This window comes from Schistocerca nitens, chromosome 3 (genome assembly GCF_023898315.1).
Source record: "Schistocerca nitens isolate TAMUIC-IGC-003100 chromosome 3, iqSchNite1.1, whole genome shotgun sequence".
Lineage (NCBI taxonomy): Eukaryota > Metazoa > Arthropoda > Insecta > Orthoptera > Acrididae > Schistocerca > Schistocerca nitens.
Window position 1 is genome coordinate 665,186,318 of NC_064616.1, and position 22,835 is coordinate 665,209,152.

The window sequence follows — 22,835 nt, forward strand, 5'->3', positions numbered from 1 at the left end:
GTATGGAAACGATATCAAGACAAATTTACCATCAAATGAATAAAAATACATTTTTGTGGACAAATGATAGTTTTGAAAGCTATATTCAGGTAAGCATCCCGCCAAAAATTATGAAGAGAATATACCAATGTCTGAAATGTTTTGTGGTAAGTTTATGGAATAGATTACCACATTATACTTTATTTCACAGCATTTCAGTCCTGTAAATACAATGCCTCTTGGCCAAGGTGGTCTAATAGGTACAGTACTAGACTCCGACCCTGGGTGTCCTGGGTTCAATCCTCGATAGGGTGGGGGATTTTTCTTTGTTACAGTCTTTCCAAGATGCCCCCACATCTATTTGCCTGCTATAGAATGAGTACTTGGGATCTTTCCAGGGGAGGGGAGGGGGGGTTGGGTTAAGATGAAGAGGGTGATGAGTCCACTGCCCTCCCCCTCCTAGTGCCATGCTGAAGAAAGGCTGTACAACACCAACAGTCAGGCCAATGGCTCAGTCATGGGCTGGTGCCACACACTATCTTAAAAACATACAATCCCCCAACTCACAATACAAGAAACCCAGCATCACACGTTCAGTTTCACTTTTGGATATACTGGGGCTATCTGATTACATTGAAGGAGTGACCCTTTACAATGGCTGTGTATAAAATATATTACAAAATATATATATATACAAACTACAGAAATGAGGTAACTCATTTATGCAGTCTGAAGTGTGTCTTCTGCCCATTCAAAATATGGATAAAGTGAGAATATGTTCACATTACCACTCAATAATGCTGACAAAAATGTTCTCTCACATAACACAAAGAATAAGACCACTAGTAAAGAACTCTCCCATTATTCTCTGTTATCTGTTATGAGGACTTTAATGTCTAAATTTCCTCCCCACCTATCATCCTGTAAGAACAAAATTACATTTTTTTAAAAAAAATGTGATGAATATTGTACATTATCACTGTATCATCTTTTTACTGAGACACACACATACACACAAATACTTTTTCAAAGATGACATTACAAGTGTTTGTATACAATATGGAATGAAATATAAACTACTTTACAACCATTCAAAAATAAAACTTTAGGTACTTTTACAATCACAAAATTCACTTACAAGCGTCTACTGATAGCTATAAACTTATGAATCTTGTTTAACATCCATGTTTGGGATGTAATCCATAGCCATAAGGCAAGCAAAAACAGTCATTATCATTTTTGGCTTCACTTCAGTAATGTCTTCTGGAAGCGCATACACTCTCGCTCCTGTCTTCCTCGCCATAGAAATAGCATATTTCGCATTTGCCAAGTTGTCCTGAAAATAAATGTGTGTACACAATTACAAATGTCGATCACAATGCACAAACTAATAATTAATAACATGTACCAAATCATTCACAAAAAATTAACGAAGTACAAAATTTACAAAAGATCATGTAAGAATGCAATGTAGAGAAAAAACAAAAGTTGTCTTCAAAAATAATAGGAAACCCAACGTTTCTGGGAACAGAATCACACAGAGGAAATTATTGCACAGAATCAAGTTGGCCTACAAAACACATGGCAGTGTTATGTATCCATCAGTGCAAGTACACACATATGGACAATGCAGATAAACAGACCCATAAGAATTCCACTGAAGGCAGATTACTGATCATAATTAGTTTTAAGTTTTTATCTAAAGATTCACAACTATATAATACACACTCACTTCATCTATGTGCATACTTAGGCACAGGTAACAGGACCAATTGTATTGACAGCTCTACGTCCTACACTAGCGACCATGCAGTTTCGTATTATAAGGCAGTCGTTGGGCTTACAAGCATTTTAGCTGGTGCCAAGTCCACCAATAATATGGAAGGGAAACACACACAAAAAAAAAAAAAAAAAAAAAGAATTGCCAATGTTAGTGACCTCTCCAGGGCAACTGGGTCTCTCAAGGTGGTTGGACGCCATTTAAATAATAAAGAAAAAAAAAACACATATTTGACCTCATTTATAAAACTGGTAATTGTGACTGTGGTTGACTAGTCTCTAAATGGGCTAATGAGAAGCATCTATCACTGTACTGCACTGGTATCTCATCAGTTGGTTTAAACTGACCCAACTTTCACACATTTCAAAGGATGCTATCTAGTTGCCTCTTTGGTACTTCTGATGTGGCGCACTGCCATGAAATTCACACAGGCTGCTCTGAATGTGCAGCACTTATTGTGCACCTGCAGTCATTTCAGCCAATGCATTCAAATTGTACCTTAATTCTTTGTACCCACTGACACACATAACTGTTTATATATTCCCAACTATGTTACAATTATCAAAGATATATTTTACTTTATTTCTGTATCACACTCCATATGTTATTCTCAGATGCTTCATCTCTAATTAATTTATTGTGATTGTCAATTTAATTTACAATTTCCATATATTCTGATGTTTTACTATACGTAAATCTTCTCTTACGCTGAGTGTAATTTTTAATACTTAAATACATAATTATATGAATTACAAATACCAGCATCGCACAATTTCATTTTGTTCATACTGCCCTCCTCCCACTGCTGGTTTGCATAGGCAGTAATTCAGGCAAAAGCCATTACATTTCTGACATGTTAATGCCAGCGTCTGTGCCTCCTTCAACGTCTTTGTGGATTTATCTTTCAAAAACGCAACAAGACAATCATGGCAGGTCAGAACAGCATGGGTGACATGTGAAGGAAATCATTATCTAGAAACACTTCTGTCCTCCTTATAACATAAAATGCAATGAAGTAAAATATGGTGCACAGACACTGATACACCACAAACAATTTACACTGGTGGATCATCTCAGCACAGGAGGTGCCCACGTGTCAGTGGATAGTGTCCTAATTTCAGTCATGTCAAAGCCACTTTTTTTGTTTCTGTTAATATGGAAACACTGTTGCAGTCACCAGCCTGAATTTATTATTTTTTACATTGGTTGGTTTAAAGGTGGGAGAAGGGACCAAACTACGAGGTCATCGGTCCCCTGTTCCTAATAAAACAATGCCACAAGCGTGAGAATAAAACGGACAAAACATATAACACGTAATGGAAAGAAAGGAAAAGCCCCAAGAACAAACGGAAGGCAACGAACACTTAAAGGAACAAAAAAGGACAAGAAAACAACAGAGAGATGCTAGAAACAGAAGAGAGTAAAACATGAAAACCTCCACCCTAAAAGCACTAGGGTGGAGGACACAGAGGGACAAAAAACATGCGCTAAAACCTACTCTCATGGATAAAACGTAAAACTAAAGCTGTTGTGGAGGCATTGTGGCCCAATACTGAAGGCAGAGTGCTGAGAAGTTAACAGTCTGCTGCAGAGCGGCTAAAAGTGGGCAGTCCAGCAAGAGGTGGATGAGTGTCATTTGGGAGCCACAGGGACACTGAGGTGGGTCCTCGTGACAGAGTAGGTAACCATGCATTAGCCATGTATGGCCAATGCGTAGCCGGCAGAGGACAACTGATTCCCTGCATGGAAGACTTCCACACATTCTTAGTCTCCTTAATGACACGCAATTCATTGTGCATGCTGTTATGCCATTCCATCTCTCAAAGCCAGAAAACACTGCAGTGTAAGACAGAACGCAGGTCAGCTTCAGAGATGCCCATCTCCAGAAGCGGTTTCCGAGTCGCCTGTTTGGCCAGCCTGTCCTCAAGTTCATTGCCAGGGATTCCGAAGTGTCCTGGGGTCCACACAAACACCATGGAATGACGGGACTGTTCCGGGGCACAGATGGACTTCTGGATGTTCGCTACCAGAGGGTGGCGAGGGTAGCACTGGTCGACAGGAGACATGACTCGCCAGGGCATGAGCGGTGCTCAAGAGCATGAGATATGGCCACCAGCTCCGCAGTGAAAACACTGCAGCCAACTAGCAAGGAGCGCTGCTCAATATGTCCTCCATGAACATATGCGAAGCCTACGTGACCATCAGCCATTGAGCCGTCAGCGTAAACCACTTCAGAGCCCCGGAATACGTGTCAAGAATCTAGAGGAAGTGACAGTGCAGCGGTGGGGTTAACTGACTCCTTAGGGCCATGCAAAAGGTCCAGACAAAGCTGCGGCCGAGACGTACACCATGGAGGTGTACGTGAATGGGCCACAAGTAGAGGTGGTAAATGGAAGGACTCCAGTTCAGAGAGAAGGGACCGCAAGCGAACCGCAATCCTTAGCCCCGATCTGGGCCGCCGATGCAGGTGATGGACTCCCGTGGGCAGGAAAAGGAGACGGTAATTCGGATGCTAAGGGGAACTACAAATGTGTGCTGCGTAACTGGCACGCAGTTGTGCACGTCTGATCTGCAGTGAAAGGACACCAGCCTCCACCAGTACACTGGTCACTAGACATGTCCTAAAAGCTCCTGTCACTAATCGAACCCCACAGTGGTGCACAGAGTCGAGTAAATGCAATGCTGAAGGTGCTGCCGAACCATAAACCACACTCCTGTAGTCAAATCGGGATTGGACAAAGGCTCTGTAGAGCTGCAGCAGCGTACAGCGAGCTGCACCCCAATTGGTGTTGCTCAGGCAACGGAGGGCACTGAGGTGCTACCAGAACTTCTGCTTAAGCTGACGAAGATGAGGGAGACAAGTCAATTGAGCGTCGAAAACTTGTCCTAGGAATTGATGTGTCTCCACTACAGTGAGTGGATCGTCATTAAGGTAAAGTGCGAGTTCCAGATGAACGCTACGACGCCGACAGCCGTGCACGACACACGACTTTGCGGCTGAGAACTGGAAGCCGTGGGCTAAAGCCCATGACTGCGCCTTGTGGATGTCTCCCTGGAGGCACTGCTCAGCAAGAACAGTACTGGAGCAGCAGAACAAAATGCTTAAGTCATCTGCACACAGAGAAGGTGAGACAGAAGGCCCCACAGCTGTTGCTAGACCGTTAATGACCACTAAACATAGAGAGAGACTCAATACAGAGCCTCTCACTGACACACAATTCTTCCTCAAAATGTGGTAATGGCACCCAGGGGACAGCACAGGATAGCACATTACTTTCCTTGCAAGAGTCCCATGGTGAGGGGTCTCACTGCTTATTTCTCTGGATTCCTAAATTGCCCAGTATCCACCAGAAAGATACTTCTGCCTCTTGCCGTTACAGTATATGAGGTTTGTCTAATGTTTTGGGCCATTCTGTAACCTGGGTACATTTGCTGAAGGGTCTGTAGGGCTCTTACAAAATCTGAGCAGACAAGAATATTCCATTACATCTGCTCTAGTACTTTCAGGATTACACAGAGCTCTGTGATAAAGTCTGTAAATTTGTCAGGAACCCTAATCCTTAAAGACAGTGTCAGCAGAAACTACTGAGCAGACCTTATTAGATCAAGTAAGTGTAAAACGGTTATTTTTTGTACGAGAATTCTGGTACTTTGCCAACTTTAAACAGTTAACATCATTACTAACAAGGGAAGATACTCGTTACAACCTTGCATTAATAATTCCGGCTGGCACACCATGCTCTGTGAGCTGCTCCTTCACTTTAATCCTAGATGGTCTTAGTGTTGTTCTGTTATGTGCATACACCTGACAGTAGCACAAGATGATTTGAGGCTGGAGACATTGCGATTGCCTGGACTTTACATGCATGTCCCACAATGAGGAATTTCTGCTGGATGGTTAAAGAGGTTTGTTTCTCCAGCCTTAGCACAGAGTCTGAGTGTATGGTTTGTTCTGAAGACTAATATTACCAATATAATGCCCTTACGGTAAACAGTCCAAGGTCTTTATATAGGATGGTCATGCATAGCCACTATGAGCAGAACCTAGCCGAAGAAAGGTTGTTCATAGTCTTTAGATGCTTTAGGCGTGGCAGCATGGCACGGTTTTCCCCTCCCCTTGTCCCCTTCTTCCACTCCTCCTCCCCCCCCCACCCCTCTTTTTAATCGAAGTTTAGGTTTAGGAACTTGAAGTACAAGTAAATTAAAAACATGATGTAAATGATTGAATTTCACACACACGCTCCCTCACACAAGTAAATTGAAGCCTTTTGTTTTATTCTTCTTAAAATTGTTCACAAAAAGAGAGAACAGCAGACAATAATGTTAAGGACTACTGAAAAAGGTTCAACTTAACACACTTCACTGATAAGTCACCATTCTCTTACGTATCAGCCTGAGTGCATAAGAGCACTGCATCCACTTTACATGCATAGGCACTCAATCTCATCACACGTTTTCCACATGGCTCAGGTTCACATCACCTTACTTGTCTTCACAGGGGGTGAGCACTTCCAGACTGCAACTCAACAAGCACGTGCCGCCCCGGCAAGCCACTGTATGGTGTATGGCAGAGGATACCCCATACCACTACTAGTAATTTCCCTTCCTGTTCCACTCGCAAATAGAGCTAGGAAGAAATGACTGTCTATATGCTTCCACATGAGCTCTAATCTCTCTAATCTGATCTTCACAGTCCTTATGCGAAATGTACATTGGCAGCAGTAGCATCGTTCTGCAGTCAGCCTCAAGTGTCAGTTTTCTAAATTTTCTCAACAGTGCTCCTTGGAAAAGAACATCGCCGTCCTTCCATTGATTCCCACTTGGGCTCCTGAAGAATCTCCGTAATAGCTGCATGTTGTTCAAATCTACTGGTAACAAATCTAGCAGCCCAACTCTGAATTGCTTTAATTTGACCTGGGCAAATCCCAAACACTTTAACAGTACTCAAGAACAAGTCACACTAGCGTCCTACACGCAGTCTCCTTTACAGATGAACCACGCTTTCCTAACATTCCCCCAATAAACTTAAGTCCATCATTTGCCTTCCCTACCACAATCCTTACATGCTCATTCCATTTAATATTGCTTTGCAACATTATACCTAGATATTTAATTGATGTTACTGTGTCAAGCAGCACAATACTAATGCTGTATTCGAACATTAGGTGCTTGTTTTTCCTATTAATCTGTATTAACTTATGTTTTTCTACATCTAGAGCTAGCTGCCATTCACCACACAAACTAGAAATTTTTTCCAAGTCATCCCGTATCATCCTACACTCATTCAACGATGCTATATTCCAATCACCACATCACCATCCATAAAGAGTTACAGATTACTGCTTACCCTGTCCGCCAGATAATTTACGTATATAGAAAATAACAGTGGTCCTATCACGCTTCCGTGAGCCACTCATGATAATACCTTTGTCTGTGATGAACACTAACCGTCAAGTACAGCATACTGGGTTCTATTACATAAGAAGTCTTCAAGCCACTCGCATACCTGGAACTACTCCATACATTTTTACCATTATTAACAGTCAGTGGTGTAACACCATGCTAAATACTTTATGGAAATCTACGGATATGGAATTCGCCTGTTCTCCTTCATCCATGGTTCACAGAAGCTCACGTGAGAAAAGGGCAAGCTGAGTTTTGCATGAGCGATGCTTTCTAAAATGCTGCTGATTTGTGGACAGAAGCCTTTCCTTCTCAAGCAAATTTATTATGTTCAAACAGAGAATATATACAAGGATTCTGCAGCAAACCCATATTAAAAGATATTGGTCTGTAATTCTTTGGTTATGTTCCTTTCCCCTAATATACACAGGAACCACCTTCATTTTTTTCCTATCACTAGGGACTTTGCACTGGATGAGAGATTGAAGATAAATGAAAGCAAAGTAAGGGGCCAATGCTCTAGAGTACTGAACTGAGATTCCATCCAGACCCGTTGACTTATTTGTTTTCACCTTTCAGTTGTTTCTCTACACCAGCGGTGCTTATTACTATGCCCTCCATATGAGTGTGTGCGATGGTATATTTGTACGACTCTCCTGCATGAATGATTTGTTAAATGCAAAATTTAAAACTTTGGCTTTACTTTTGCTATTTTCTACTGTCACACCAGACCGGTCAACAAGTGACTGGATAGAAGCCTTATATTTACTTAGCAATGTTATGTAGGACCAGAAACATGACTGTGGTAGTTTTTGTCAGCTTTGAGCAATAATCTTTTTAAAGGCACACAAATTTCTGTTAACTTTCACCTGCCATAATTTATTCACAGCCTTTTGAACTAGAAGTGCAACAGCCTTTGCTTTCAACATTTTTCGTATTTTGTTGTTACACCGTGGTGGGAGTTTTTCATCATTAATCCACTTACTTGGCAAATACTTCTCCAGAGCACGATTTACAATCCATCTGAACTTTGACCTTAATTCATGTACCTCCATCATACTGGAACTAAATGATGTCAATTCATTGTCTACGTGGGCTGCTAACAACTGTCTATATGCCCTTTCTACCAGACATACTCTCCTACCCTTCTTAATTGATTTATTAACTTCGGTTATTAAGGCTGTTATGATGACATCATGATCACTAATCCCTGTCTATACTGATACCCTCGATTAGATCAGGCCTGCTTGCAGCTATGATAGCTAAATTATTTCCATTGCATGTGGGTTGCCGACCAAGCTCCTCGAGACAGTTTTTGGTAAACACGTTCAAAAGAACTTCCCAAGCCTTGCCTGTCTGCACCCCCTGCAGTGAATCCGTAGACACCCCAGTCTATACTTGGTAGGTTAACCCTTTGACTGCTGGGGACATGTAAACTCGTCATGCCTCGTTGTTCTCCTGACGTACCCGATGTGTATATGCGCGACCTTGGGTCTTCCCTACAGCGCTAAGGACATGTTTACGCGTCCCGCGCCACCGGCCTTCCCACCGCTAGGGATGAGTTTAGGCGTGCTGAGTCACAGCTATTCGAGTGCTAGAGACATGTATACACGCAGAGCTGTCTTTCCACTGTGCTCTTCCAGTAACTGCTCAGTGGTCTGACTGTATAGTTCGAGAGTGCATAAATGTTTGTTGCTGTGTTCCCTCTTTGCAGAATTCAACTTAGATTCCTGTATTTTTATCAGTTTTCTTGTGTTCTACATGAGAAATGTCACGTCGCCGTGGTTGCACAGATAAAGAAATCCTGGATATTCTCACTAAGAGTTAAAGTAAATGTGAATTATCTGACGTTGTTAACAGTGATGAGTCTTCAACAGACTCTCGAAGCTGTAGTCCTCAGCCCTTTACATCACAAGGGAGAGAAAGAATTACAGCCAGCAGTTCCTCTGAATCCGAGGAATCAGAAAGTGACAGTGAAACAGTTCGGAAAAGAGCACGCGTAAGTGACACATTTGACTGGAAAGAAACAGATTTCCAGCCATTGAACCATTACTTCGATGACTCGAGTTCTGGACACGAATGTCAATTAGATACCGACCCAAGAATTCTTTCTTTTTTTGTGAATTTTATGTCTCAAAAACTGTTGCAATTTATTGCAGACAAATCGCTTTTATGTTTACACCAGAGAAAATACTATAGAATCTGTGAATTCTCAACTGTCAAAGTGGAAAGACACTGGATTTGAGGAAATGTATTGTTTTGTTGCTGTTTGACTTCTAATGGCACAAATTAAGAAGTCAAAATTAAATGATTATTGGTCCAGAGATACACTTTTGAACACAGCAATTTTCAGTGGAATTATGTCCCAAGACCATTTTTATCTACTTCTGAGAACATTACACTTCAATGATAACTGCAAGTACTGGAGGCAACAATAAATTGGGACGATTGTTGACAAAGTTCGTAAGACGTTTCATAATTCATTTTGCCCACATCACAAGCTTTGTATAGATGAAAGTCTCGTACTGTTCGATGACAATCATATTTTAGGTAGTTTATTCCAACCAAGCGAAGTAGATTCGGAATACAGGAATTTGTACTGTGTGACTCTCAGAGTGGGTATATTTTGGATTTTATTGTATATATATACAGGCGCAACAACAGAAATTGGGTTCCACAATTTTGGTAAAAGTGGCAATGTCGTGGCAACTCTCATAGGACCATATCTGGAACAGGGTCATATCCTATATGTCGATAATTTGTACACCAGCCTACACCTGTGCCTCTGGCTTCACAACCAAGGAACAGCCGCATGTGGCACTGTTCGTAAGAATAGGCGCAACCTGCCAAAACTGTAGAAGAAATTAAAACAAGGAGAAACTGAGTTTAGGTCTAGTGACAAGGTCCTTGCTATCAAGTGGTGCGATAAGAGGTTTACATGTTGACCACAAGTCACACAACACAAATGGCTGAAATGGAGAAGATTGACAGAAATACTGGTGAAAAAATAAAGAAACCGCAATGTATTGTAGATTACAATTCGACTATTGGTGCAGTTGGCTGTTGTGAAATGTTACTGAGCTCGGTGGGATCAGTGCGTAAGACTATGAAATGGTATAAGAAATATTTTTTTCACATTCCGGATTTGTGCATTCTAAATGCTCATGCTCTCAGCCAGTCGGTAACAGGGCAAAAAATGGAACTCGCAGAGTTTCACTTTTCTCTTGTAAGGGAGACTGTAGAAAAATATGCTACAGAATGGCGAAAAGCTGGTAGGGGAAGGCGCTACGATGACGAGAATCCTCTGCAATTCACAGGGAGACATTTTCTGGCTGTTATCGTGAGTGAACATTTGCAGAAAATTACACTAACATGCAGACACATGGTTTGCATGAAACAGAAAGTGCGCCGGGAAACTAGATACCAATGCAAAACTTGCAATGTTCCATTATGTGTTGTATCCTGCTTTGAGACTTATCACACAAAGAAGCATTACTAATTATTGGGAACTAAATCTGAGAAAATTTATTGATGCTTCTGAATGAATTACCAAGAAAAATTCAAATATATATATATATATATATATATATATATATATATATATATAACTTCGCCAGTACTGGTCCAAAGCCCGGATCAAAAACAAGGATGGGAAATAGACGAAACAGGTGTAAAATTATTCAAACAAAACCTGACTACTTCATATGTAGCAGTTTACTGGCAAATAAATGGACTTCACGATTGAGATGGCGGAATCGCTGACCTGTGGCAAATGTGATTAGGCCGAGTACATTTTGTCAGTATAAAAAAACCATATATTACTCTGTGCACGATGCATTTAAATTATTAACACGTAACATGGCCAGTTATATTCTTTTATCCTTAGTAGTACAAATGTAGATTACATTCGGTCTACTTGTACAAAACATGTTTTCCATAACTGATTTAAATGCCTTTGATCAATGAGAAACAACATGCCAAAGTCAAAACTCTTTTCTCAGTGCAATTTTTCTTGCTATCTTGCCTCTGTTGTTAGCCAATATTGAAAATTAAACTCATTGTTCTGAGGGGCTTAAAATTTGTAGTTCGAATGAGACTGGCTTTGAAGCATTAACAGAAAATGGTACTTGAAAAACAAGTATCGAATATACCCAGTTTTCATCTTTTCATAAAAATCAACATCCTTTCGACTAATTTGTAGATTATTGGAAAATAGTAGGGGAATAAAAATTTCTATTCCTTATCATTGTGCAGTCAATCTATTGAACTCTAAATTTCATTTTCATCATGCATTCACACTACTAGATATGCTAACCTGAAGTTTACATTGTTTTCAGACCTGATTTTTGCACCCAACTTTCATTCCAGTTGTACAGTTTGGTATGTTTTACTAAGCATAGTTTTTTTTTAGCAAAATCGGAACGAAAATACCGCATTTTTGACGTTCCTACTAAATCTTCAGTTTTGCGCTTAATTCATTGAGTGCTGAAAAGTGCTATGGAAATGAAACTTTCTATTTAAGAACCTTGTGTTGTTAGGTTACTACGTGCCAAGTTTCACGTTCATCATAGCATTAGTTCAGGAGATGCAAGAAGCCAAACTTCGAAATTCTTTCGGGCGCCTATTTTTTTGGCCGATTTACCCACAATTTTCTAGCTCAATATTATTATTCTTAAGACAATTATTCTTAAGACAATGCATAAAGTTGTACAAGATGGCCAAATTTTATTTTTTTACAGAAACTATGGTCCGAGATATTACAGCTCCAAGTCAGCAAAATTTCACACTGGCTCTGCACGAGTCGTATTCAGCCAAGAAATATTCAGCACAGCGCGCGTTGGGCAGTGGGCTGATCCGGTCCCAGCGGGGACTCTGAGGGACGGGCACGCAGCGCAAGTAGACTGATTACGCCTCAGGCCGCAGCGCGCCAAGCAGGTGACGCGCCTTTTGGTTGAGGGCCATCCACGTGGCTCCAAACACAAGGACCCTGGTCAACCCCAGGAACAATGCTGCAAACTGCAAGCTCCACTTGCACCCCCACAACCAAGGCCACCAGTCTTCACCACCTCTGCCACCCACCTGTACAAACTGAGGACAGCCTCAGAACCCAAGTGATAGGCATCATCGGTGGTAACGTGTGTTAGAACTTGCAGTTGACTGAACCCTGCATGCTTGATAGCCGCAGACAAGGCATCCTCCACATCTCTGATTCACAATGCTTCATTCCTCCAACATATTTAACAGTGGACTACTCGACATGCCACGGCAGCCATGGCCTGAGGCGAACACTACTCTACTCTTCGAATAAGTGTAAGTGTTCAAATGTAGTACCCCAACTTCAATACCCTTAGTGAACCACTTTTCAAATGACAATACACAGAAGTAGATCTGTGGGGTAGGTTGGCACAGGAATTTCTAATGCAGTTGATCATGACTTCATGACATGTTGGCACTTGCTGGTACACCTTATCTTTTAAATATCCCTATAGAAAAAAGTAAGGCGACCTAGCGGTCCAATTAATATAGCCACCTCTGGCAATCCACCGAACAGTGTTAACATGGTCTAATCCCTCCTGTGCTTCAATTGTGTAACGTGCTGGGCAACATTCATGCTGAAACCACATATGTTGTCGAACGTCCAGAGCAACTTTCTGCAGCAGCAGAACCAGTAGTTTCTGTTCCAAAAATGTTCGATATTTGTGTACATTCAGTGTGCTATCGATAAAATATGGACCAATGGGATTCTTCCCCATGATTCCACACCACACATTAACCAAAGAAGGACGTTAATGGTCAACTCAGGGATTTTTCTCTGCCTGGGGACTAGGTGGGTTGTGTTATCATCATAGTCATCATCATCGGTCAAATTTCTGTAACCAGTGGGGATTGTCTACACTGCAGTAATGCATGAGATGGCCACACAGTGACCGAACAGTTATCATTGCAAGTGAAAGCTGTACCCTTTATTACTTTAAATGAAAAGAGTCGCTGGGTGCAACTGCTTCCCTATGGAATCTAACCCGAGGTTCCATATTTAACACTGTGTCTCACTGTAGACTATTAATCCAGGTTCGAGCATACAGAATAGGTTCCCCGATACATGAGTTTCTCTAAGACCTCAGAAGTAATAGAACCCAGTATGTTGTCCTCAATGGCGAGCGTTCATCAGAAAGGGTATTGTCAGAAGCACACCAGGGAAGTGTGATGGAACTGCTCTTATTCTTTATGGACATGAATTGTCTGACAGATAATGTGAGGAGCAATCTGCTGATGATGCTGTAGTGTATGGAAAGGTGTCATCACTGAGTGACTGTAGGATGATACAAAATTAAATTTGTAACTGGTGCGACAAATGGCAGCTACCTCTAAATGTACAAAAATTTAAGGTAATGCAAATGAGTAGGAAAAGCAATCTCATAATGTTTCGAAAACAGCTTTAACAGTTTGCTGCTTGAGACAGTCATGTTGATTAAATACCTAGGTGTGATGGCATGAACACACAAGGATCGTATCAGGGATGGTGAATGGTAGACTTTGGTTTACTGAGTGACTTTTGAGAAAGTGTCGCTTGTCTGTAAAGAAGAACACCTATATAAAACTAGTGCAACCCATTCTTGAGTACTTTTCAACTGCTTGGGACCTCCATGAGGCTGGATTAAAGGAAGAAGACATTGAAGCAATTCTGTTACTTGTAGCTTCAATCAACATTCAAGTATTATGAAAATGCTTAGGGAACTGAAATGGAGGAAAGGTGACGTTCTTTTTGTGAAGCATTATTGAGAAAATTTAGAGAACTGGCATTCGAAGCTAAATGCAGAATGATTTTACTACCGCTAACGTACATTTCGATAAAGGACCATAAAGGTAAGAGATAGTCGGGATGGAACAGACACATATAGACAGTCAAGCTGGTTTTTTCCCCCCCTCTCTGTGAGTGGAGGAAGGAAAGAAATGACCAGTAGTGGTACAAGGTATTCTCCACAACGCACCATATTGTGGCTTCTGGAGTATGTATGTACAGATATGTGTATGTGGATGTAAAACAAACAACTTCCTGTGCAGGGCAACCACAGCTCAAGGACATTGTGAAAACAATAAAACACTAATCACTTGAATTATCATACACACTATAACAATTTATGAAGTCAACAATGATTAGGTGCTGCCAAAGGCAACAGAGCTGTATGAAGGTGCTTTTTTCACAACTTCTTGTGCCACTTCAGTATAGCTTCAGGCTTATAGCTGTTATATTTTCATTATATAGATGGAAAACTATGGAGTCCCAATTTTCGGTTTGATTCAATGTGGATAATTTCCCAAATGCTGGGACACTCCAGTTGTCCATCTACAATATAACAATATAATCACTATAAACCTATACTGACGTGAAATCAATAGGAGCAAACAAAGGACCTTCATACACTATGGGGAACACATCATTCTTGACTTTTGTAACATTATTATTTTATGATAGTTTAAATGGTTATCGAGGATTCTTTTCTGTTGAAGATGTGAAAGCTGAAATAACATCTGGAGGAAGATAATTTCCCAATGATGATGCTGTTCACACACAGGTTCTCAAAATGCTCCATCATCAAGGAGTGGATTTCTGTTGTGGAGGAACTGAACGATCAGTAGATCGTTACAACCATTGTTTACAGATACTTTGCGACTTTGTTGAAAAATAGTGTCATGTATTTGTCACACTACAAAGTGCAAAGCATCTTTCAATAAATGTCACTTGGTCTGCCATAATAATGTGTAACTTACTTTTTGAAGTCTGCTTCCATTAGCATGCAAAGTGAAAAGTGGTGCCAATGAAAAGTATCCTAAAAGTGACTAAGAGGTTTTGTGGTTTCTAGAAGACACACTAAGCAGTTGTCAACAATTCATTTTAGAGGCTTCCTTATACTGCTAAGCTGCAGTAACTACATGGTCAGATGCAATCCATTCAGGGTTAAGGGAGGAGATAGTGACAGATTCCTTACAAGAATCAAGGTATTGTCCAACAGACCTCATTCAGTTGCACTACATTACACTACAAGGAGGTAGTTCTTTAACCCAAATCATTCTAGCATTGCCATATGGCAACGTAGCACAAGTGGCATCATTTCCATGAAATGGTGCTACACACTTGTTGCGTCACAGATAATCACATCGGAATTTCATTGTTGGAAACTCGAGTAGGCGTCCGGTATAAGCTTGGGTTGGTTGTTGCTTTGCCATCAGCGAGAGAAGACTTGTGAAGTCAGCAAGATGTCTGAGGAAGATGATCCCTTGTATATGACAAGGTAAAAGTTAGTTTTGAATTATTTACTTATTCGATGCAGTAATGACACCTATTGGAGATTCTTGTTGAAATATGAATGTTTATTTTAGTATTTTCATTTTCCAAACAAACTGTATTTTAAAAGTAGTTTTATGGTATATTGTATTTTTGTTGCCATATGGCAATGCTAGGTCATACAGCGTTTTTCCCTATTGTTGACATTTTTGGTACACTATTACATATTTTAAGTTTTTTTGAATAGTTTCATTTAGAAATGAAGCTCGATTACAATTGATGGATAACTTTCTCTCTGTTTACACATTATTTTAGGCGCAATTTACTGAAAGGAGCCCTTGATTACTTAGAGGAAATTATGGACGAAGATGACAAGCCAACAGCATTGTATTTACAACTCTCTGAAACCGAAGATGAAGCTGTTAGCAGAGAAGATGACGAGGAAGATGAAGCACGTGGGTTACCAGATAACGTGACCATGGACAGTTAAAAGGTAATTGTGAAATAGTTATGAAAAGTGGCAACCGTATTGAGACTACTGAACAAATGAAATCACAACAAAACATGGAAGCAGAAACTGGACTAGATGAAGAAATTTTGGCTGAAGTTTCAAAATGTTCTCAACCAACTGTGAGTACTAATAATGAAGATATTATGAACAAACAATCTTGCAAGCCTTCAGTGAAGTTACAACGTATTCAGTTAACAAGTTCTACATGTACAATTCCATCATTCAACAAGAACACAGATTTCAAATGCGTGAAAGAAGAATCAGAACCAATTACAGCATTTCATCCCGCTATTTACCAGGATTGTTTTGGAACGCCACCCAATGAACAATTCAAGAAATTTTTCGACAACACTCTATAACAACATGTTTGTGATGAGTCAGGAAAGTATGTTATATTTCTTGGGAAGCCTAATCCAAACATTACCGTGGAAGAGTTGAAAGTCTTTATTGGCATTTTCTTTTAACTGGCTACAACTATCACCCACATGAACTATAATTTTGGAGCAATGATGGTGATCTAAAGAAGCAGTTTATAAAGAGAAAACCACTAAGATTTGGATACAAGGTTTGGTCTTTATGCACACAAGCAGGTTACCTAATAAATTTCAAAATGTATCACGGTAAAAATCCATGAACAGTTCAAGAGTATGAAGCAAGATTTGGAAAATTGGCAGCTCCACTTGTGACTACCATTGACGAGTTTGAAACATATGCCCAGCAACTCCCTTTCTCATTTTATTTTGATAATTTATTTACTGGATTTCCATTGTTAGTGGTACTGAAATCTCTTGAGGTCTCTGGAATAGGAACTATCCATGAGAACAGAATTCCGAAAAACTGCCCACTTGAAAGCAAAGCAGTTCTAAAGAAAAGGCCAAGAGGGTATGTTACTTCTATCAAAATGGAGGATACTGGTATAATTGTCACCAAATGGTTAGATAATGCTATTGTAAATTTTGGATCGATATAATATGGAAAGAATCCCGTTTCACTGGTGCAGCATTATTCCAGAGAACACAAAAAGAAAATGAGTGCTAGCCGGCCCTGTGTTATCAACGAATACAACAGATCGATGGGAGGCATGGACAGAATGGACCTGAATATAAACCTTTATCGAAATGGGAATCGCGGTAAAAAATGGTGGATTACATCTTTACATGGTTGGTTGATGTGTACAAGCATAATGCATGCCAGCTACACAGAATTTCCCACCCTACCATATCTCACTTAGAATTTCACCGCCACATTGCTATCTACTACTGCAATCACTATGGAGAAAAATCCAAAGGCCCAGGATGCAACCGTGCATTACAAGATATACCTTATTAAAATCTACGTTATGATGGACTTAACCACTGGCCAGTTCCGATTGAGAAGAAAAGGAGATGTGCTGGTGGAAACTGCTCCACAACTGACCAAACTCCATGCTCAAAGTGTGAAACTGGCTATGCATAAAATGTTTTCAAAATTACCATTTAAAAAAAGTACTAAACACAAGTAAAATATTATTGTATGTTCATATTTCATGCAAATAATGAAATTTCTGATGTCTGTACACAATAAAAGCTAGTACGGAATGAAAAATGCATTGTACTCTTGTTTTCCTCTGTATGACCCAGTATTGCCATATGGCAATGTATTGTTAGGAGAAAGTGAGAAGTGTGGAGGGGGAAGAGAGAAGAAAAATAAATAAATAAATAAATAAAAATAAAAAAATTGATAGTTTTTAGTTACAGGCTTCTCTCTAGTTATGGTTACCAACATTTTTCGTCTTTTTTTTTTTAATAATTAGGGACATAATGGGTTAACTGAACATTCGTGTGTTATAGCAGATCACTACACATTTTGTCTGGTCTTAGTATTTTATTACGAGCCACAGTTAGTTTGGTTGTAACTCCTCCGAACTAAATAGGCAGCTGGTCTGTTCAGTGTTACTGAAGCTAAGATCCTACCATGCAACATTCTCTCAGGTAATTCCATTTGCATTGGAATGTGGGCTCTTGACTGCTATTAGATATTATTTGTTTGAAGTATTTCACAATTGTGTTGGCTAAGCTTCTGGTGTAAAGGGGCTCTGTCTTGTTTAATAACGGGTCAATGTATTGCACGAAAGTGTGAGGCCAAGAGTGGCACAATATTATTCTCAATATTTATGTCCAGGATGTGTCAGTTAGAACTCTTCCTTCATAGCAAACATGTCGGTACTCTATGATGTAGAAATCATGTATTGCAACTAAGTTGTTTGCCTTGCAAATCATAAGCAGAAATTATGCAGAATGAACAAAACAAGTCTGAAGAGTTACCTGTAAACATTTCAACAGATCAGGGGCTTATTCATGGCAGCATAGATTTGTAAACCACAACAACTAATTACATATTAAACAAGTGAATGGAATAATTTATCATGTACACATGCTGTTTTCTGTGTATGAGCCCACCATGCATGCTCACTGGAAAGCTGATCTGATCTTAACTGCCAATTCTGAAACTGCTACAAGTATGCTGAGCATTTCTGCCGTTGTGACAATGAGGTATTCAGTGTATCCTAAACAGCTGGAATTTCATATCTCAAAGTACCACATGGTGCTTTAATATACATCCTCCAACAAACTCCCTTATCTTTTGTAATTTACTTTCTTTAATTTCTCTGTGCACATTTATTGTGCAAATATACTTTGACTGTTGGTGTCAAATGGTTAATACACTGGAAGACTTTGGCTTTTTTGTCTCATTGATTATGTAAAGAGCTTTTACACAAGCAATGCAGAAGGCTGCTAGGCTGTAAGCAGACGGATCGCAATGGGACTTCACTATGTCACCCACCTGCCCCTGACGGCTTAATGGCATTCCTTCGTCCACCATGGGACTTAATGTCTGGCAGGTTTTGCAAATGACTTCAGGAGCCCTGTAGTGTTATGTTCTACCATGTCCTAGCTGCTGGGTTTGTGTTTAAATACAGCCAGGTATTGAAAATTACTCAGCTGATTTTGTTTAACATCCATTCAGCTGGCTTGGTGTCAGGTGCTGATGTATCTGGCAGACGGGTCCAAATAATAGAAGTACTCACACGGATGCAAGTCCTCTACCATTGCTCAAAGTAGATCATCAGCAAGCACAGGAGAGCAAAGGGACCGGTCAATGCTTGTGGATGGCCCATTTGCAGTGTTAACAGTGTGTCACTTTTTCTGTATTGAAGATGTAGAGATCTTTTGACAAGGATGATCTCTCCGCTGCTTGAGCTTTGGGTCAAGGGTATGTAGCACCTCATTGCATGCGATGCACATGGAAATCTTCCAAGGAGAAGAAACAGATGGAGGAATTAGTGAATGAAGTTTCCAATGGCCTTGTTATCCACAAGTTGATGAGATCAGAGATACAGGGTGCACAGAGTTATTCTTCGTGGGGTGGAAACCTGAACAACTGCTTTAAGGTGGGTTTTGAAGGTAACAGACTAAAAAAGGCATGCATTAAGGATGAAAATTTTAACTCCATCTTTAGGTAATCCTCCTCATGCATGGTGCAACCTTAAAGCACAGGGTTGTCTGAAGGTTTGAATACATGCCTTGTACGCACAAGCAGAAGGGCCCACTCAAGGTAAAAAGTCTTACTTATTCCATGTGTATATTAAAATCTTTCACAACTAATTGCACTACAGGATCCATTAATTAGAGAGCTTTTTTTCGTTTCCCATGGTTTTTTTTTTTTTTTTTTTTTTTAAATGGTGGTACATGTAGGGCAGTCAGTGGACACACAGTAATACTTGCCACTTTGTCAGCATGTTTCCAGTTGCATTTCAAAGCAATAGTGATCAGTCAACACTAACCATCTCTTATCAAATCATTCTATGCTGGGTTTCTTCCGATTTTGTGTATTTTGGGCACAGAATTTGGCTTTTCTGTTGCGCTTCATGCTGTTTGAACTGCTTTGTGGGTCCAGTTGTGTGTACGAATTGTCTCTGCGGTTTGATAGCGACCTCCAGTGGAACTGCTTTAAACATAGCCATAGGTTTAATGACACTGACATTTTATTGAATGGGAGCACCAACAGCACCAAAAAAATTGCAAGGTTGGTTTCAGCCCTAAGATCTTCCTCAGGTGTGCACAACTGAAAAGCAAGAGTCCTTTTGTCATTTGGAATGCTCTGAACACACACAACTGGAGCTGACATTCAATAAAATTAGTACTGGTAGCTGCAGAAGCCCTCCAACTACGAAAAAAATGTAGGACAAAATAACAAACATTGATATTATTGAGGCTAGGATAGCAGGCCTCTATGGGGGGTGGTAGGGTCAGGTCGGCAGAGGTCAGGAGGCCAGTAATCCATCATAGTGGGTGGGGTAGCAATGGAGTGGTAAGTCAATGCCTGGTAGCCATCTGTTACTACCCGAGCCGAGGTCGTATTATCAGGAGGTCAAGTGAAGAGTGGGGTTAAGTTATCCTGTGGAGCAGCAGGGTGCTAATGAAACATCATTCAATTACACAATCTTTCATTGTGTGGGAGTTTTACAATTGCTCCATCTTCTTCCTGGTGTTGCCTCGCAACCACCCTGCTGAGTCTGTGCTGCTTGAAACAGCAAGGTGGCACTTCAGTACCTGGAGAGGAACTTGCTAGGCGCATGTCCTGCCATTGTTTGTGGCCAGTGATGTGGCCTGTAAGAGTGTGGCAGCCATGTGTGTCTGCAGCTTGGCATCACTGCGGACCTCTGCTGGAGCCTCAGCACTCTCCACGAGTGAAGTTGCACTTACGATCAATACCGGAATACTGCATATCCCTGTAGTCAGTTGTTGAGATGGTGGAAGACTTAACAGCAACACTGAGGAGAGCCTGAGTGGTGGTCCCAGCATATTCCCACTAAGGTGGCTCTAATACTGCCCCAGAAGTCCCCACTCCCTATCCTCAGTCAGTCACCATTGTGATCAGCAGGACTGCAACTTGCCTAACAGTCTCCTTCAGTGTAGCAGTGGGCTACAAGTTGGCAGCAGCTTGTAGGCACTTGTTGAATTCACCGAAACAGCCTGCAAGTTAACAGAGCTTGTTTTCAATTGGTATCCGTGATGCCGATGGAATGGCTGCACTCTGAGATTGAGCTTGAGAGGGACAGAGGTTTTATAGCATGCAATGACACGATGCCCTCCCGCCACAATGGTGACTGAATGTGTTCCAGTTTTCTGAGCCTCTCAGCTGCTCTAGTGTTTAACTTCACAGTTTCGGGATGTTCTTATGACTTCTCTAAGTGGTGCTACTACATTTAGCCTCATTACAGACAGTGTTCTGTCCACTCCACATTGTTGCCAAAGTTCTGAATCAGTTGTTCTTGGCTTTCATCTCACAGAATCTGATGAAATGAGTGCATAGCTTGTTTGTACTTCGGGCCTCCTGTGCTAACATTCAGTTATGACGTCGCTGCCTAGTCGGTAGACAGGTCCCATTTAGTGACATCTCAGTCAGTGTCTAACAAAACTTTATTGCAACTACAATAATCATGGTGATGTGCTGAGAAATCAGCACCATCAGGATGTAAGTGGCACACTCCCTGCGAGGAGGTGTGGCTATGTGCAGATGGTATGACAGCTTGCAGCATTGTGCAGCCAATGGGTGTTGGTGGCAGCAATCGTGCAAGCATGCTGATCACAGTAGTGGGCAGCAGCTTGCAATTCAGACTACGGACTGCTAAGCAGCACAAGATGGGGCACGCAGAATCACACCATGGTTCCAGTATAGATGAGATGGCTCACAGCAGCAGCAGTGTCTATCCAAATGAGCAGAGGCAGGCAGCAAGGAGTTTGCTTAAATGGGCGATGGTGGCTGAAAAGCCTCAGGCTTGAAAGACAGACTTCAAGACCGGGGGAGGAGGGGGGGGGGGTTGGCAGTGACACAGGTAGGCCCACAGGTGTTGGAGGGCACGAAGTCCGCAGCATTGGACTCACCAGCAGCAAGGCTGCTTGCTGCAGCCAGAAAATCCAGGTGGAATCCATGTATACTCAGACTTGCAGACCATCCAAATCCTACTATTCAACAGGCATTTAACAACTGTATGATATCTAATGCATTAGATGGAATGGAAGAGGATGATCTGTATGAAGAACTGAGCAAGAACGAACCGAGTGATAGTGATTCAGAATTATCTAATTGATATTTGAAATATTTTGTAAAGTTTGCATTATAAATCTAATAAAATTTTGTTTTATATTTTTGCTCTTAATTTCACAAGTGTTGCTCGTCATACATTTGAAGACTTCACTAAAAACCTACTATGAAAAGCAGACTGGCAAAGCCTCTCGGTTCAATTTCTGTCAATATGGCTGACACCATGTCTTTGACATTTTCCAACTAGTGACAAAGTTCCAAAGAATTGTGAATCACGTACTCTCTTCACCGCACAAATAATATGAACGCAAACATTACACCATCTATTCTTCCACATTCACTGATATCTCATCTAAATCGTGTTCACCTAACAAACTCGAGTGAGCTAACGGCCGACGTGGAGGAATACACGTATTATGTAATGTTTTCATTCATATTGTTCTTAAACTGAATAGTGATACAGTCAGAAACGAAGCACGGCATCTGACTTCTAGTATCAATTTTTGAATCTTAAATGACTAGAAATTCTGTGCAGACAAGTTATGTGGTTTTAAATGTTTGAAAGAGTAAATAACATTGCTTAAGCTCAACTGCTAGGCATACAACTTGGACCAAACTACTGTAGCTGTAGCTTTATCCATTCTATCTAATTTGTATTTCGTGTTAGGAAGAACCAACTTTATTTCAACCACCCCCCAAATTCGAGTCCCATTTTTAGGTCAGTGGCATATGTATACTACAGGTCTATACAATTCAATCAGCCAGGTCCACACTTGCACAAGTAAGCCTCA

At 40.8% G+C, this 22,835-nt stretch overlaps 1 protein-coding gene across 2 annotated transcripts in view; it reads right to left on the minus strand.

The window, feature by feature from the left end:
* Window positions 1–376: 376 nt before the first annotated feature.
* The window catches only part of LOC126248625 (plastin-2), a 223,659-nt gene continuing 201,200 nt past the window's right edge, over window positions 377–22,835 (minus strand). For both annotated transcript variants that reach the window (XM_049949796.1, XM_049949795.1), the window contains exon 12: window positions 377–1,315. In XM_049949796.1, the coding sequence (XP_049805753.1) occupies window positions 1,142–1,315 (174 nt within the window). In that variant the 3' untranslated portion in view covers window positions 377–1,141. The remainder of the gene's footprint in view (window positions 1,316–22,835) is intronic.